This window comes from Leptosomus discolor, chromosome 13 (genome assembly GCF_034619465.1).
Source record: "Leptosomus discolor isolate bLepDis1 chromosome 13, bLepDis1.hap2, whole genome shotgun sequence".
Lineage (NCBI taxonomy): Eukaryota > Metazoa > Chordata > Aves > Leptosomiformes > Leptosomidae > Leptosomus > Leptosomus discolor.
The window spans coordinates 13960272-13978920 of NC_141403.1; the positions used below are offsets into that span (position 1 = coordinate 13960272).

General features: G+C 41.9%; 1 protein-coding gene across 3 annotated transcripts in view; it reads left to right on the plus strand.

The window, feature by feature from the left end:
- Positions 1-1160: 1160 nt before the first annotated feature.
- Positions 1161-18649, plus strand: part of SPIRE1 (spire type actin nucleation factor 1) — a 125812-nt gene continuing 108323 nt past the window's right edge. For all 3 annotated transcript variants that reach the window (XM_086472628.1, XM_086472627.1, XM_086472629.1), the window contains exons 1-2: positions 1161-1482; positions 13794-13828. In XM_086472628.1, coding sequence (XP_086328754.1) covers positions 1161-1482; positions 13794-13828 — 357 coding nt within the window. The remainder of the gene's footprint in view (positions 1483-13793; positions 13829-18649) is intronic.

The following is an 18649-nucleotide window of genomic DNA, read 5'->3' on the forward strand; positions in this document are numbered from 1 at the left end:
TCTTTCTGCTGGTGCCAGAGCAAAAGAACCCCATAATCCTAGAGAAGCTTGTGACACGTACAGCAGGAGTGAATGCTGCTGTCTTACATGTACATTTAATCAGCAATGTGGTAGTGTGACACTACTGTCTTCTTTCCAGAAGCATTAAATACTGCCGACTGCTGCAACTGGGTGTTAACTTGAAGTTTTAATAGTGCATTGGGTACTTAATGGCCCTGCTGCTGCCAGGGTTTAGATACTTTACAAATCTGTCACCTTTCTGTTTACACCTGAAAGATGAAAATGTATTAATTCGCCTGTTACACAGCACACAGCACCCTCATCAAAGCTTCAGGCTATGCTTTCTCTCCCAATTTCATTCTATCTAACACCCTGTGGAAGGCTGGACTACGCTGTAGGGAGAACATCGCTAAATTTAACAGCTTTATTTACATACTAGGTGTATCTTGCAGCAGTAAGTCGTTGCAAGAGCGGAAAACGAACTGGGTACAGCTAAAAGCAGAATCAAGCAGCGCCTGCAGCGTTGGGGTAGCCGGCCCCGGCTGGGCCGTCCGTGCCCGCATGCTGGGGAGGGCCCTCCCAGCCGCCCTGCGCGCCTCCCGGCCCCCGCCTCGCTGCGGCAGCGACGGGGCTGCGCTGGCGGAAGGGGCTTACCGGGTCCGCCCGTGCCGGAGACGGCCACGTAAGCCCGGCACCTGGGCAGCAGCCGGAGCTCTGTCCGCGGGCACTGCCCTCGCCGCGGCAGCCGCGCCAGCCCCCGCAGCACGTCCCGCCCTCCCCGGCCCCGCGCAGCCGGGCCGCCGCCCGCCGTGACGGCCGGGCCTAGCGGCGGCAGGGGGCACTGCGGCACCGGGCGGCGGCGGCGGCGGCGGTGGGGGCGGGCGAGGACGCCATTGCGTTGCTATGAGCTGTCTCCCCCTGCGGCGGTGGCAGCGGCGGGCGGCCCGGGCGCCGCTCCTCCTGCCGGCTGGCCGCTGCCTGCCTGCCTGCTGCGCGGGCCGGGCTGTCCGGCGGCCTGGTGGCACTAGTGGGGCGGGGAGGATGAGCACGGCGGGACCGGGCGGCAGCCGCAGCACAAGCAGCAGCGCAAGCAGCAGCAGCATCCGCCGCCGCGGCGGGGCCGGTCCCTGAGCCGAGGAGCACCGCGGCGGAGGCAGGGCATGGCGCTGCCGGGGGAGCGCGGCGCGGAGCCCCAGCCGGGCGCCTCCCGCCCCGCCGACGAGGAAGAGGAGGGCGGTGGGGCCGGCGGGCAGCCGGATGCGCTGTCGCTGGAGGAGATCCTCAGGCTCTACAACCAGCCCATCAACGAGGAGCAGGCGTGGGCCGTGTGCTACCAGTGCTGCGGTTCGCTGCGGGCCCGCGCCCGCCGTGGCGAGACCCCCGTGGCCAGGCTGGGGGCTGCCGCCCACCTCCGTGTCTGGCGGGACGGCGCCGTCACCCTGGAGCAGGGCGAGCCCCGCCGTCCGCCCCCGCCCGCCGCAGGTAAGGCCCGGCCCCGCCACCGCCGGCCCCCCTCGGACCCCCGGGCACGGCCCGGCACGGACCCCCAACGGCGGTAGCACTTCTGCCGCTGCCTTTGTCCATGGGCTGTGGCGGCCGGGAGGAGACGGCCTGTTCCCGCCGGTGGGCTGCGGTCAGGCAGCGCTGGGCTCCTCAGCTGTGCCGGGGGGGGGGTGGGTGGCGGCGGTGCGGCCCTGCGCCCGCTCGGTTCCGTGCGTGGAAAGGTAGAAACCGTCGCCTCGAATGTAATCGCCTGCGTGTGGGTACAGGGGAGGCGAGCGCGGGTCGGGCGGGCTGGAATTGCGTCGTCTTTCGGTGCGTGAGAGTGTGTCATCCGCACCTCCCGCGCCCGCATTGGAGTTCCTTTGGCCATATTGCTCATCGGCGGCGTCTTTCGGGAGCCGTTGGGCATCAGGAGGCCCCCCCTTAGATGAGTTCAGGAGCACGCCGACATGGAGCACATAGGAAAGCCGTGGGCACCTACCGGGGCTCAGCACCCACCGGCCGTGTCTTTAAAATGCTCAGGAAGGCATACTTGGCGGGGGGGGGGGGGGGGGGCAAGAAGGGCACGTGTCTGTTTCTCGGCGTTTCAAAGCTTCTGATTATGAATGTGGAAAGGAGCAATTTTTTATGGCAAGTAAAGCTTGATTTCGGAAAAGCAACTAAAGCCAGGCAGCGGAGGGTCGCAGTCGGTTATCACACAGATGATGGTGTTCCCAGCTATCAGCCCAGTCCATGTTAAGCATCACTGCGTTGTGCAGGAAGACGGAGGTTTCGGCATCTTAAAGTTATGTGGAGCAGAAGGCAATGGTAAATTCACGAAATGGGATCGGTTGAGCCCTCAGCCTTAGAACGCAGGTATTATGCCTGGTGTTACAATTTAATGAAGCCTTTTAACAGAGCGCCTCTCTGAAAAGTCTTCTGGCAGAGATGTGCAGCAATCTGGTTTGGAGCTAGTGGTACATGCAAATATGAAAATGTAGTGGAAGAAGGGACATAATTGTGTTCCGTAGTTGGAATGAGTCTAATAATTACTTCCATTTAAATGTGATCTGATTTTTTAATTATTTAAAAAAAAAAAAAGGTTATTGTAATGTTAATAAAATGCTAGACCGGTGCCCAGAAGTCCCAGGAAATTACTTTCCTGACCAAGGCATCTGCGTGTCACAAGAGCACGGAAGGGTCCTGTGCTGCATGTTGTGTGCTGCTTTTACTTATAGTGTTTTGAGATGATACCAGACTTCTTCTTTTCTCTTTTCTGCTGTAGGAAAAATATTGATTTACTATGTGTTTCTTCCTTTTGTTGCTTTTTCCTTACTACTTGTGGGCTTATTCTATTTCCTCCTACAGTACATCCTTAATGGCCCATAGGAAGGTGTAGGGTATATCTGGATATAAAGTTCAGGCCCCTTACTGGCATCCATCATGTTTAGCTTATGCTAAAGCCGCATGCCACATCTTCATTAGTCTTTGAAAATGTTTTAGTTACATGTGCTAACTTGTGTATGTCAATACTGTGTTTAAATCTTTGGATAGATGAAACCTTTTTTTTATCTTCCAGCCCTGACTATTCTTCTCATGCCTTTTTTTTTTTACCTTATTGTTGTATTCATTATGTTGTATATCAGTTAACACCACATACGTGTGCTTATTTCTTGAAAATCTTTGAATGTGTGTGTATGTATGTGTGTATATATATATAAAAGGATAACCAGTCTGCAAAGACCTCCCAGGAAAGCATGAGGGGGGAGAGAACCCAGGGAGAGTACCCCCTCCGGTGTGTGGGATAGCAAGCAGAGGAGGGGAGATTTCATCCAGATGTCCATTCCTAAACTGTCCCCGGTGATCCCACTTTTGCATCAGCGCCTGGATTTGAAAGGAGGCGGTATTGCTCCTGAGGTCGTCTCCCTGCCCCTGGTCTTCCTCATCTCCCTAACTTGGAGCAGGCTTCTGCAACATAGGCCATTGCTGAGCCTTCAAGCTTTCACAAAGGATTTTATGTGTTCCTGGGAGTAACTGTCAGCAGCGTGAAACAAAGGTGGTCCTAGTCAGTTGGCTTTTATTCTTCTTTGGTTTGCAGAACCTGTAGCAGGTTTTCACTGGGAATTGCTGTTTGTGTGATATAGTGAATGCTGGTAATGCACTGTACTGAATATTGAAGAGCTGACAAGAGGCTTGCTTCTCTTCGGTATCTTTTGAACTGTCCCAGTTCTTTTCCTTATTGCTCACTGCAGAGTGCTTAGGTGATGATTAATGAGCTTTCTGAGCCAATTATTTCAGCTTGAGCCTCTTGGATGAGTATTTATTCTTAGGCTCATGTATTCTGGTGAGTAGCAAGGGGAGCTTAAGGAGAATGATTGCCCTGGTGCTATGGCTTGGGGAGCAGGATGTTGTAGCGTAGGCCTTGGAGCTGTCTGGCCATATCAGTTTTATTCTTGAGATACAAATTAAAGTTTTCTGAAAGAGAAGTGCTGATTATGTAGAAACTGATGGTACTTTTCCAAAGTCGTTTTGTGTGAAGCAGTTTTCCAGTTAATGTGCAATACTTGAAATTCCGGGTAAAAATACCTAGAAATTGAATAAAATGTCCTTGAGATAGGAAACAAAGATGAGTTTCACTGATACAGTGGCAGAAAAACAACCTTGGAGTTCAATCCCTGTCCTTGACCAAAAGCAGAGACTGACTCTCAGATCTTTCTAGTTTTACCTATGTGGTCCATTAATATTTGGTTATCTTGTTTTTTTTTTTTAAAAAAAAAAATCACTAAGGTTTTAGTTAAATAGAAGTAAAACAATTAAGAATGAAAATGTCATTCAGCTGTTCATTTTCATGTAAGCATTGATATTACCTGAATGCCTGGCAAGAGGAGGATCAGGAAGGATTCCTACTAATTGTTTCCCTGCCGTTGTATTTCAGACAACTCAGGTTTAAACGTCTGTGTCAGGAGGTTTGTTAGAGCAATAGGGGTTCTGTGGGTTAATGCTCCGAGCTATAAAGCTATTTTGTTCTAACGATACATGAAAGATGTATAGCAGTAGGTTGGTGCATAGGTTTGGATCATTCACAGGAGCAAATATTGGCCATTAGTTGCTATTTTTGTGAACAACAGACTCCTGTGTGGGCAAATAAAGGAGTCCCCAAAGAATGGTGTCTTTGGGTAGTGAACATTCAGGCTTTGTTCAGGATTGCGAAGGACGATGTGATCAGTCATGCCTGTCAGTGGGGCTCGAGTGAAGTCAGGAGCAAACGCAGCCGTGGCATGGAGCTTGCTTTAGAGATGCTCACAAGGCAATATTTTAACCGCGTGGTGCAGGCCTTACCGCTTTGCCAGAACTGAAGTGATTAAGAAATAAACATAGATATGCAAAAAATGAAGAGTCTGCTGTGGTCATCTTAGTATGAATCATTGTAACCGTCTGACATCTAAATACTATGGAAATGTGGGTTGCTTAGAAATACCCACAATGAAACTGGAGATAGCGTGTAGAATGTGTTTCACCTAATGGATGTTTTAGCCCTCTCTTTGTTACTTGCACTTTATATGAAGTGAGTGAATGAGCTAAAACATTTGGTGTAAACATGTGGTTTGACTCCTCCAAGCTCTCTTCTTGTGGAACAGTATTTATAAGTGTTTTTATAAACTTGGAGCAATAATGAAGTGACTGAGACAGGAGTAGACAACCCACACAAGAGCTGGCAGTCAACCTCGTGCCCAGTATTTAGTGGCGGCAGAACACCAGGGCACAAGAGGCTGTTCTGTTGGGGTCACGTTGTCACTGCAAGCCAGATAAGGGGCTCTCTCTTCCCAGCATGCCAGCTGTGCTGCCTCCTTCCTGCAGAACAGTTTTGGGAACGAGCAGGCTTGGAGAAACTGAGGGTTTTCCCCGCATGTTTTGATGGTGCCCGATCCCTGACTTAGCAAAGGTGGCCACTGAGTTTGGGCATTTCACTGACCTCCTGAAGAGGAACGGCCAGGAGGATCTCAGAAAGGGGCAAAGGCGGGTATTTGGAAAACCAAACCGTGCTGACTTCCAGCTGTCGGGGGCCGGCATGCAGGTGGTGCTCCTCAGCCTTCCCTCTCCCCCCGAAAGCGTGCCTCTGCAGGTAGTGTTGGTGGCTCTTCTTTTGCCTTGTCCTCCAGCCCAAGAGAAAAAAGCAGAGAGGGAAATTACTGCTGGCTTTATCAGAAGCAAGTACTATGCAGATTTTTCTCTTGGAAATCTGCCAGGTGTTGGGCAGGAGGGCATAATGTGTGGAGTATTCTGGCTTTGAATCAAAAAGATCACAGAAAAGTTGACTGCGCAGTGGCTTTCATGGTACTCAGAGGGCTCAAGGTGACACATGCTGGAGGGGAATAGCTTACAGTGTCGTGGCAGTTATAATGACTTTCATGTCCTTCTTACGCCCTTGTGTGCCCAGGTATTGGAAGGCAGCGTGGAGAAATAGAGGAGGAATATATGCAAACTTAGCTTATGTGCATGAAGACATTCTCATCTGTCTCTTGTGGAGCACCAAGAAAAAATATGCAGGATTTTTAGAGGAAAATCAATGTAGTAACATTTTGTATCTAATTTTGTTGACCCTTTTGAAAGATAATGGGTGGGAGTAGCTTTGCTTGCTGTTTAAATTTCAAAACAGGTGTTGCTATGATTACTGCTAAAATAAATAGTACCTCTAGAATTAAGACTTAATTATGCTCTGAATTCAGATTTTGTTTAAGGGTATTCTGCAACATCTGTATTTGAAAATAGTAAGGTTTGATGTATTTTCCTGGAAGAGTTTTAAGATAGATGTCTGTGTATATCTATATAGGTATGTTGATGTTGGGAGTCAAGGTAGGAAGAAAATGACACTAGGCAGCAGAGGCTCCTGCCAAGGTGAGGGGGTACTTTATCTGTGTTCACTTGCTCTGCTGATCTGTGGAAGAGAGAAAGCACAGGCTTTATGTATGCTAGGCTTTCTGCCATCGGTGTGGTTCCCAGTACGTAAAGCTGAACTGGAAGACTTCCAGTCATGGGTTATGCTGATGCATCCTGTGCACTGGGGGTTGTGGGCTCTGTGAATGTAGGCAGATGGTTAGGGACCCTATTGTAGACAGATCAGGTGGGAGAGGACAAAATAAGCAAAGAAAAGATCCTGACATAAAATAACATCTTTGGCTAAAAAAACCCAACCATATTCCAAATGCCTGCATAAAAGAAATGGGGGGAAGTTGCCAAAAGTGATAGGTGACCTCGGTTATTTGTATTTGTGTGCAGAAATGTTGAAGATGGGAAGTAGGCAGTGAGAGTATAAAGACTAATTTGGTGATTGCCTGAAATCTGCATTTGTGCCTAAAGGAAAAGTTAAGAGCAAAGAATTTTGAGGAATATGGGATCCTGATCTTCATAACAATTTGAAGTAAACTATAACACTTTTGTAATTTGAGAGGTTTTATTGACTAATGCAGTAAAAATGTTGCTGTAGAAAGAAAAGTGGAATTGTAGTTGTCATTGTTAACAGTGATTGAAGAATAGGGTGAAAAATGAGACATCTACCATGATGTTGTAGAGAGTTAATACGATGTCCCTGCAGGGCATCACTGGAGAAAGAACAAAGATTTTTTTAATTGGAAGAAAAATAATAGTAATGGGTAGTGGAGTACAACTTCATGGCCTGGCTGGAAGTGAGAGTTTACCCCCACAGTACCCAGGGAGAGGTGATGAGTAGGACTGGGGTAGCATGAGAAGGGTTTGAAGAAGGTAGCAGTGTACGATGTGACAGAGCGAGCGGGCGCGCACCTTCAACGGGACGATTCAGAGCGAGATGTGATCAGAGCGACAGGCAGTGAAAACGACCCGTGCGGCAGCAGCACTGTGAATGAGCCTGACCCGAGCATGGCCGCCTTTGCCAAGTGTGCAGTGCATATATTGCAGGTGACGAGAGGATTAGAGGTGCCTAACGTCCTGGATCCATGTTGGCAATGAACATATCTTTATAGAAGTGGGGAAGGTTTTTCATAACGTCTGTTAAAAGGAAGCTGGGGAGTGTTCACGCTTTATTTCTGAACTAATTTATCACACGACAGCATTGGATCCGGTAAGGAGACAAACCGAATATTGTTCTCCTCCTGATAAAACCTTAAACTAGCTTGCATGACACACGCAGCTATGAGTGTGTTACTGAATTTTATTACTGTGCACTTTAAGAGGCGCAAAAGGAGCTGGGGCAGTTTGTACAGTGTAAATACAAGACTGAAAAGACATAGCTGAGGTAGAGAAGAATTAAGATAACTTCTTTTTCACGTACTTTAGAGAGTTTATTAACAGCTAGTGGAGGTTCTTAACAGATCCAACAATGCTGTGTTAACAATTTAGAAAAGCTGTAACCTGCTTGAAGCTCTGGATCCATCAAACTTGATGGTAGAAACTACTGGTGACTTCACTGGAGTCAGAATTCTACCACAAGCACATGTACTTGTTGAACGAGCAAGCAAGTGGATAGCTTCAGGAAAAAATAGAATATGATTAGAGTAACAGAACTTTTTTAAAAAAGTAAATTGAGAATTGGACTTTGCAAATTCACACTTTTTGAGAAGGGTTGATATCTGGATAGGGCAGAGGAAAGTGAGTGTAGTATCTGCACTTAAGTATCTGCAGAAGAGCTCAGCAGCACTTGGAAACGTGTATCTACCACAGTATTTACTTTAGAATAACAAAAATTGATGTGATCCCTAGGTAAACTTTCAGGTTTGCTAAAGAGGGTGAGCAGTGGAACATAGAAAGAACTGTATGGTGACCACGGCCGGTTTCCTTGTGCGGAGTAGAAAGGGGACAAGGCAGAGTGACCACTTAATTATGTCTTGGAAGGTATCACTTAGGTAATATGGATTTGTTAATTTGGAATTAAAGAATATTATTTTAAAATAATTTTTATTACAAAATGTAGCTGGGTATTAACACTGAAGACTCATAGTCATTGCCTTTGCTTTGTGCAATGTACAAGAAGATTGCTTATGGCTGTACAAAATGAGGAGTAACTCCAGTGAAGTGTTGAATGGAGAAAGATGAAGGCTTGAAAAAAGGTTGACACAGGGAAGGAAAGTGCTGGCTGCCTTTGGTCTAGTAACCTCTCTAAGAATTTTCCTTATATTTTCTTAGAAATTTCTTTCCTTTTTGCTCTCTCAAGTAGAAAAATAAGGTATACCATGTCTAACTCATCAGCTGTAGGCTGATACAGAAATCATGAGTCAGATCCAAAAAGCCACAAGCTGTGAAAACTCATCCTGTTTCTTGTTGCCTTCTAATTACGCAATTTAAAGGAAGAATATGTTGATCCTTAAAGCCTAAGTGTTTTACTTAAAAACATGGGTTTCCATGCTCACTGCTGTGAGGGGTCTCTGATTGCCTCTCCCAATCCAGTCTGTTTCCTTCTGCTTCCTCGTGTTCTCGCTTTTCTTGACCTTCTTCCTTGCAGCCTGAGGGCTCTTACTCCTAACCTATATTTTACTTATATTTGTCTTTGTCATTTTCAATTTCTTCTGTTTCTTTTTATCGTGCAAGATTACTCTGTCCTCCTCTGTTTATCTTGTAATATCTGTCCTCTGCCAGGGGTCTGGCTCACTCCTGCTGCATCAATATTTTCCTCTCCCTTCATTTAGTCATGAATCCTGTTCTTTGCATAGTCATCTCTTTTCCTTAGGTTGCTTGGTTGCATTTGCTTTCTTCATTCTTTCCCTTTACTTCCTGGTACTAATCTTGACTCTTGTTTGACAGTCTTGTCAGATTTGGTAACTAATGCTCCGGTTCCTGCAATGAGGTAATGAAACAGAAGTCTGAACTTCTTTCCTCCTTTTTTTATTTTTTTTTTTAAATTTTTTAAGGCATTCCTTGTTTCCTTAAAGACACTGAAAAGCCTATGGTTATAGCTATGGTGCCTCTTGGAGATGTAAAGGCTAGAAAGCAAATACAAATTCAATTTATTGTTAATTTGGGGGCCTGACTAAAGACTGTTCAATTTTAAGGATCTTGAGTTAGTGACTCCCGCATTCTCCCTTGCACCTTTTCCTCCGATTAGCCCCCGTGTTCCTTCTTTGGCCCCCTCTTCCACTGTCCTCCAGTACGTATGGGCAGTGGCTGTTTTTCCTGGGGGCAACTTGAGTTCTGCTGTCGTAGAAATGGCAGCTTAATTGCACCCAAAATCTGCAGAAATGGGCTGTGGCATTTAATTAGAATATTAATCTTTTAACACAAAATGAGTTTCAGGTTTGTTGCCAATGCGTACATCAGCTGCACTCTTGCCTGAAAATCCATGCTAATAATTTCAGTTCTGCAAGAAGCTTGAAGCAAATACTTTGTATCTGTGCAGAGGAATCTGAGATGCTAGAGGAAGGCTAGGAGGATGCTGTGGGGCTGTAAGCTGCAGGGCTCTTGGAGCAGCTGATTGTAGCTGAAACAGCAGCCACGTGATTGTGGTGTCACATCAGTAATGTCAACTCTGTAGTTTCGTTTAAATGATTTTGCACATCCTGCATGCTTTCTTACAAATATCCTGTGTCAGTCCATTTTAACATACTGAATTATCTACTTTGCTTTTAAAATTCAGTCTTCAATCTGTGCTTCATACTGTTGGCAGCAGTACATAATGTGCTTGCTCTTTGTTTTTAAATCTATGAAGACCCTTTCTAACTGTGACCTGTTAATCCTTGGAAGGCAGGGAAATTGTGCTTCGGTGAACCATGGGCTATAGATAAATTGAATATAGTCTTTTTTTTTTTTTTTTTTTAACCAGCATTCTGAGGGATTTTGTGAAAAGAATTATTTTTTCCGGTTTAAATAGCAGCCTGAAGCTCCTGTCTTGAGGGATGAGACAGCGTGCCCTAATGCTTGATGAAATTTTGGCATGACTCCTCTTGTTGAGAGTTTGAGATAAGATTAATTTTAGAACAGAAATTTTGAGGAGTGGAAAATGAATGTGAAGGTTTGGGGTTTCTTCTTTTTTTCTTTTTTTGGTGGCAAGTATGTCTCCTGGGAAGACTGTTTTCAGAGATATAGGAAACCTCCAATTTAAATCTCTTTCCTTCTTGCAAAAACTGTTCATGTTTTGCATTTCAACAATCTATGAGTGAAAAGTCATATAATCTTCCAAACTGTCGCTTGTTTATAAGTTGAAGTTAACTCGACAGTTGAAGTTATGCTGTTTACTAGTAGTGAATGCATTAGTCACCATTTGAAATCTGCCGTGGAAAAATACTGTTGAATCTTTTTTTGGCAGTAAGAGCGGTGAAAATGTTACACAGATTAGTATCAGTTGAATGGTTGTGAAGTCTGGAGAAATCTGCATGTATGTTAAGAAGCAGCAGCTGGAATAATTTTGTAAGCCTTCACCTGTTTACCAGATAAACACTTACTACTGCTGGCGGACAGACACTATTCTATGACTTCTTATAGGGATGTTTTTTTTTCTCCTGGTGCAAATTAAGAAAGTGTGGCCCTTAGGCTACATTTAAGAGGTTCTGCTTTTTCAGTCATGTCAGCTGAGGAGAGAAGAAATTTCTGCTCCCCTGCTCCCAGCCAATGTAAGTAAAGCGAGTATAAGTAAATTGGCTTGCATGGGCCGTACGAAAGCAAATTCATTTCAGTCTTGACAGACCCAAGTGCCTGTTTCTTGGGTCAGTGCTGTTAATGCTGGTCTCTTCAGAAATGTAGGAGATTCCTGATGGAGGGTATACATAAGTCACTGCAAACAGCTCAGGGAAATCTGCTAAGTGTATAGCTGGACTCAAGGCACAGTGGAGTGGTCTGGTTAATAATTACCATAATGCAGTATATATTAAAATGTAAGTCAGTTAGTAGTTTGCACCTGTCTGCAGTACTATCTGCAGTGCATTTCAGTTGGTGTGAGTCTTAAACTACTTATTATTCCCCCTTCATTCCCTAGCACGCAGAATCATGATGATGCTATTGTTTTTTAAAATGGTGGTGTAAATGGGAAATCAATAATCCAGTTTAAGATGTTCCCTATATTTTTATAATAAAACAAAAAATAAATTATGATTTGCTCTGAAAGCAGTAGTAAAATTTAGTAGTACCATATGTAAACTAAGGAAAGTTTCCAGAGTTTGAGTGCTTTTCCTTGAAGAACAGCTTTCATGGAAGGTTATCAAACAAGATCTATCAAAGGGGCTGTGAGATAAGCTTCTTGCTATTCGTTTCAGAAATCCAAATTTTGCCTTACTTGTTTTGGTCTGGGCTGATTTATTTGTTTTTGTGCTTCAGGACTGGGTTGGGACTTCTATTAAAAGGATCTTTGTAGGACCTCAGCGTTGCTCTGAGGTGTAGCAATGAGTACTTTGTGTCTGTGCTACTGAGAGGATCTAGTAGACAGTTTGACTCCTGTTCCATTAGACCACAGGAGATGCAAGTCAAGATATTTTAAATTACCTGTGATTGCAAACATTGGTGGTCTTCTGTATACCATTGCATTGTTATAGGTTTAAAATTGCTACTTTTTTTTCTGAAATAGTAATTTAAAAAAAAAAATTAGTACTTTTTTCCCCATCTTGACTACATTTCCATGACTTAGTCTTGTATTATCTTGTGTCATTGGGATACATTGTTTTGGTCATCTGTCATTTCAGTTTCACAGAAATAGCCCCTAATATTCACAAATCTGCTAATAATTGTAGAAGTATTTTTAAAAAAGGTTCTCAGTAATTTTTTCTCACTTATAATAATCATAAGAATGTTACAGTTTTAAACACACACACAAAAAATCTCTTATGTGGATCTTGAAGTGAATCGACCAGAATCACCAGTCCTTTTGAAAAGATGGTATGTGATGCAAAAGCTGCCTTTTTAAGTCACTCTTCTTCATTTTGAAGTCAGACACCAGTGCTAAGCATTCAGCTTGCACTGGCAATGGTTCAAAATTAACTTTCACTGTTGGGTGGATGTTCCGTGTTCAAGATGTGTTCAACCTTTAGTTTCAAAGGGAAGGTGACCAGTTCAACATAAAGAATTAATCTTTTTTCCTATGCGGGTGACCCTTCCCTGGTGCCGACAGTTTCGCATGCTGTTCAGATTTAACATAGGAAGTCAGCATAATCGCTCCTCTGTGCAAACATTACGCCAACCAGTTGATTGAGCTTCCTTGGGCTTGCCAGGCCACCCGACAAAACAGTCCTTCCAGTTATGGCTACAAATTGGGGGCTTTTCCTCACTGTTGCAGTAAGTTCTTCGGCCGCACTGGGTGGTGGTTGGCAGCCATCACCTGTAACATGTGCTGTTAGTGTACACACAGCTGAGTGAACGTGTGCCCTTCTAGTTTTTGAGTACATGGGGACTCGGAATCGTGTCACACATTTTGTAGGGTGAGTGCCATCAGGCCCAAAGTCACGAATTTTAAAACAGCAGTGGGGGTGTAATGCAGCCAAAAAGCAAAGACAAAAAGAGTAAAATTCAATATCTGTGGACTTTGAAATTAAAGTTTTGGATAGCCTCCTTTTGAAATGGGTATATTTCTTGATATATTCTTGAACAATTTTTCCAACAGAAAATCATCCTGTCAGAATTACTTCACCCTACTTTGATGTGAATTTTTAATATGAAATGATAAACTTGCTGCTTTTAGTGAAATGGTACCTTCCTAACATGCTATAAAATTTCAGTCTTATTTTTTGTAAGCTGTCAAGCCCCTTACACTTTTATACTAAAATGTTTTTGTCTTTGAGAAATTTGAGACTTCAATTTGATGAAACAATTCAGAAACTTAATTTTTCTGTATTATATAAATTTCAAGGTGATGTTTCTGAAGTCAGAGAAATGCAAAAATTTAAAAGAGGGACTTACAAAAACATTAATGTTTCAACTTTAATTTGCTCGAACTTTGTGTTGTTGAACTCTTTTGATATCCTAGAAGTATCAGATGAAACAGTGTGGCTTTTCCATGGTTTATGAATTAATGTCGTTTTTTTTCTCTTGAAATAATTATTTGCTGCTGTTAATTTTAAGCCAACATGTTTTCATGTTCCCTCCATGGCCAAGCATCAGTCGTACAATTTAAATAATGAAGCCAGGCATTAAAGACACATCTTTTTAAAAGGGAGTATTGTGAAGGATCCAAATAAAAAGGGCAGGGCCTTCTTGTTGTTAATTCTGTGATGCATGTATAATGGGAACATTATTGAAATGTGTGATTAAAGTAAAGCAAAGACTATTTGGCTATTAGTGAAAAAAAAAAAGTGACTGGTTTTTAGTTTTATTTGTCTATCATCTTTCACTTAATCTGAAAACTTTTTTTTTTGCATTTACAGATAAATCAGGCCATTTACACTGCACAGAAATGGAGGTAAGAGAAGTATTTTGTGTTCTCTACTAGTGCTGATTTAGCTCAGCTCTTTTTCGTTAACTTACAGTGTCAATGTGGTACATTTGTAGTATGAAGTTATCATTGCAAAGTTGTACCGTGAAATGCGTGTTGTATCTATGACTTTCATTAACAGCTGCATAAATGTGTCTTAACATGGGATATTTACTCTTACATTCAGAAACAGAGGAAAGGAAGGCCATGTGATTTTCCAAAACCAAGATTAGATATATGTTATGCAGCCAATGTAATCTTGTTTGATATTAATTTCTTTAAAATGTATATTTTTTACCAGAATATCTTATTTTAGATAATTTCTGTTGGATAAATTCTCTCGTTATACTTACTTTAGAAAGGACTAGTAGGTTGTGGAATAAATACTTAGTGTTTATGGAATGGCTTGCTGATTTTTGACAACCCAAGAGTTTGGATGGTAGCAGAGAAGACAAGTGATCTCAGGGTTATTTGTCCATCTGAACACATCCCGATTTCAAATACTGTTAATATTTCCTTTAATTTATCACTTGGCTAAATTTGGGGGCCCAAGAAATATTGTTGTATGTCTTGCTGGGGTAGCAACAGAAGCGCAAATCCAGTTAAATCTGCTTGATTTATATCTTGACCATTATTTGACTTTGTATCTTTGATGCTAAGCTGTGACTAGTGGTGTAAGAGTGTTCAAACTATCATTTTGTCAGATTCATAGATTCAGTCCATGACGGGAAGGAAAACTTTAGGACATCTTGTTGAACAAGATGTGGACTCATTGTATAATTTTTATTATCATACAGAGCAAAAAATATAGTCTGCTCCTTAAATAAACTTTTCCAGCAGTAAATACAATTTCTCTGTCCTTTGCAGGGCAGTCTTTTCTCGTTGCCTTTGAACTTTCTTTGAAATGTAAAACTGAGTTTTGTCTTAAGCTGTTCCATCAGTACCTCAGGCTGAGCCTGGAGATGGGGCAAGTGTGTGCCTCTTAATTGGCGGGTTGTCTGTTTTCTCATCAATAATATATATGAAGGTGACAAACTGCTGTTACTGAATGGCTTATACATAGATAAACTGTGCATGGAAATGGCTGATTTAAAAAAAAAACCAAAACCAAACCGAAAGGCCAGCTAGTTCAACTACAAATGGTAAAACGTTAAGGCCATCCAGGTTTTGGAAAGTGTTAATAATAATAAAAAAGGGAAATGTCGTTTCTGCAGGATACAGTGTAAGGAGTAGTTCCTAACAGATTTAAGTACAGAAGTTGGAAGTAGGCACATTTTGTTTCCTGGTGTGGTTCAGTTTAAGCAAATGCATCCTGGTTTTGTTTCAGCGTTTGTAAAATCTCAGTTCATAAATCTACTACCTTTTTTACAAAGGGTAATCTAGTGTGTTATTTGCTTTGCATACTAAATATTGTTTACAATTTTTCTTTGTGTTTTTTTAACAGGAGGTAATGAAAGGCCCTAACTCTAAAAATGCAGATAATAATAAACCCCTGGTAAAATATTTTTAGCAAAACATAAAATTTTTCATTTTGTAAAAGTGCTTTTGTTTCAAATGAAAATATCTAGTGAGAGTCAGTTGGCTATGTTATACTGTATATTCCATGGGAAAAGGGTGTTTTAATTTTGATCTTTTTAAAATATTTTTTTGTTGATAGTTTTGTTGATAGTTGGAAAGAAAAGCAGTTGAGAATTTCCCATGAGACAGAGGCTTCATTTTAAATTGTCTCTAATAAGCAGCACTGTGACCATTGGCATATTGACTCTTCTGTTTACAGATCTCTGTCATTTTGAAGGAGGCTGTGAAGGAGTCAGTGGCTTTTTGCTCCTCCAAAATTCCTTTGGGGCTGCTGGGCTGCAGCTTTAGACTTGGAGTTGATGATGTTTGTGTTTTTTCAGAACTAGGAATTCAGCAGAAACAGCCCATCTTACCTTTTTAGATTCACGTGGAAAAGAATGTGGCCTGATTGAATGTATGAGAATATGTGGGAAGCTCCTGAAAATTGTAACTAATAACGATCATAACATTTTTGCAAAACATGTAAACTGTCCTGAATTGATACACCATTCGTTTCAAGCTAGCAGTATGAGTGGTGTGTCAAGTTCAGAGTCCAGATGCCATAGCCATAATGGGAAGATGGGAGTAAGGAATAAGGTGACCTTATTTAATCTGCATCTGCCTGCCTGTTACGTACATAATGATAGCGCTCCTGAGTTGTCTCAACCGAGGTGGTGAAGATTGTATAAAATATGCCAGCCTCATTTGTAAATATTTAGTGCTCATACAGAAAGTATTCTGTGAATGCGAAGTGATTCATATGTAGGAGGGTGTGATTGCTGTGTATTTGAAGAGACCCACCTAACTGAGCACAGGCCTGTTGTGTATGGTTAATATAGTTCACCAGTATGTATGCTAATATAAAGATATATGCACTCACATTTGTTTGTCAGAAATGAATTAAATAGGCTGTCCCAAACAATGGTGAATAAATTGTTCAACACTATTCAGCTTGTGTCAAATCACAAAAGGAATCAATTGTAGAAGTGTTTTAGGGAGACTTTGTGTGCTCTGTATGCAAATTCTATTAGTGAGCTATCAGTTATGTGTATCTCTAATTATTAAAAATCTTAACATACAGTGAAAATTACAGTACTTGTCTATGGAACTAAAATTGCTTTTTTTTTACCTTTTCATTGGGAACTCAAAATACTGACTACATTTCAGATGATAATTTAGGGAAATAAATATATAGGTTATAAGGATACTGTGTTTGCTTTGGTACAAATAAGAATATACTTGTTAGTTCATTGTATTGATGCAAACAAAATCAACGGCCTCTCAGGCTGGTGAAAATGAGAGCACATATTTAATAGCACTGAATGTTAGGATTTCAAAAGAGGTGTCATAATTTTGCATTGCAAACAAAGCCACACCTACATTAAAGTGTGTAACCTGTAAAATGGGTGTATTTAGCATATACTCATATCTAGGATTCATTTTTTTATCCCTGTTGAGTGTAAACAAAAGTAACATTCTGATTGAGGGGTAATTGCTGCAGCAAACAATCCCTGTCATGCACAGTGATAATCACTTTGTTCTACTTCCTGAGCGTTAACCTTATGGTGACAAGAGAGAAGAAATGTCACTGCACAGAGGACAGGCAAGAATGTTTTTAAGAATCATTTCTCATAGTAGAACATGACCAAGTGTGACTTCCATCAAAATAAATTTTGATTATGCATTGAAAAAATAAAATTCTGTGTGAATGCTTGGTTACAAATCTGGTAATTCTATGGAAGCTTTCGATTCCTTGCACTGTTAAGAGGAGAATTAACAGGAACTCAGGATTGCCTTCGAGAAATCAAAGTAGGATCACTCATCTCTCCTTGCGAGCATTAAGTTGTGCTTGAGCATTACGTGCCAGTTCTGATAAATGAAGCACTCATCTCTTGCTGATGGAATTATCTCGCAGAGAAGCTGCACGTCCAGCCTTTGAGGGACCTATTATTTTAGTTACCTGAAAGCCCTTTATGCGTGTTCATTGATGTGGTGGTTCTGTGGCAGGCAGTCTGACCTCCAGATTTTCCCGAATTACTTTATAGTCACAAAGGAACAGCTTAACAGACACTTGGTTAAACAGTAAACACACAAAAAAGTAGAATTTAGGTTTTGATCTCTTGTGTTTTGTGATGAGCTGCTTTTTCAAGAAGAGCTTTCTTTTTCGTAATTTCTATAAGCATTTACAGCAGTTGGGAGAAGGTTGATATTGGAGGAAAATGGATTTCTGTTGTTTACTTGCTATAAGCTTGGCACATTGCCATTTTCATTCAGCAGTTTCATTAGGAATACACAGTGAATATTGGGCTGGACAACTGATAATGTATTTGACTAAGCTGATTTAGTGGTAGTCGAATCCTGCCATCTGTCCAGAGACTCTTGAGAATTCAACTGTTCCTTTTAAAGGAAAGGCTTTGTAATCTTGCAGAGTAGTATGATGTGTCTTTAATAATCTACACGCCCTAAAGTCAGGCAGGATTTATGACGAAATCTTCATTCCAGTGATGCCACCAGTAAACCTTTCAATCGGCTGGGGGAAGAGTCCAGAGGCAGATTTCAGCCTTGGTCTTCTGACAATTTTGGATAATAGCTGGTTGAAAACTAGGTCCTGCAGTAACTTTGGTCCCTCCACAGAATGATTTAGCTGTGAAAAGCACAAATAGCATAGCATGGAGCATGAAGTTAGGTGGTGGTAGTGGGTTTTTTTTATGGTTTTGTTTTGTTTTTTAAAATCTCAAAGTGCAAAAATACTCCCTGTATAGTTACCCTGTGGTAAAGACAGAATTACCTAATTTTTTCATGAGATTAAATGTGAAAGTTTGCAAATATGATTTATATGACTCTGAAAGGGATCTCAGTGTGTTGGGAGAGTAAGGTAATTTGTACAGGTCTTTAGTTTGTACTTGAGAGGATACCTATCATATCAATGGCATGAGATCATATCTATGGTAGCTATTGTATGTGCTAATTGATATGATAGCTATCATATAAATTAAGTTTAAGGTGCTGTATTTTTAGTAGACCAGAGCCAGTGGACATGACTGTTCAGAGCAAGAGAGTAATCTAATCGGTCGTTCAAACTGCAGGGAAAAATTAAGCTTAAGATACTGTTTGCATACCTACAATTTACTGGCACTTTGTATTGTCCTTCTTTGTTGCTGTATATAATAAAAGCTTAGAGTATCAGTATGAAATGAGAATACTATGTTTCTTTTTTCTTGTTTTTGCAAATAAATTTTAAGCTACAAAAGT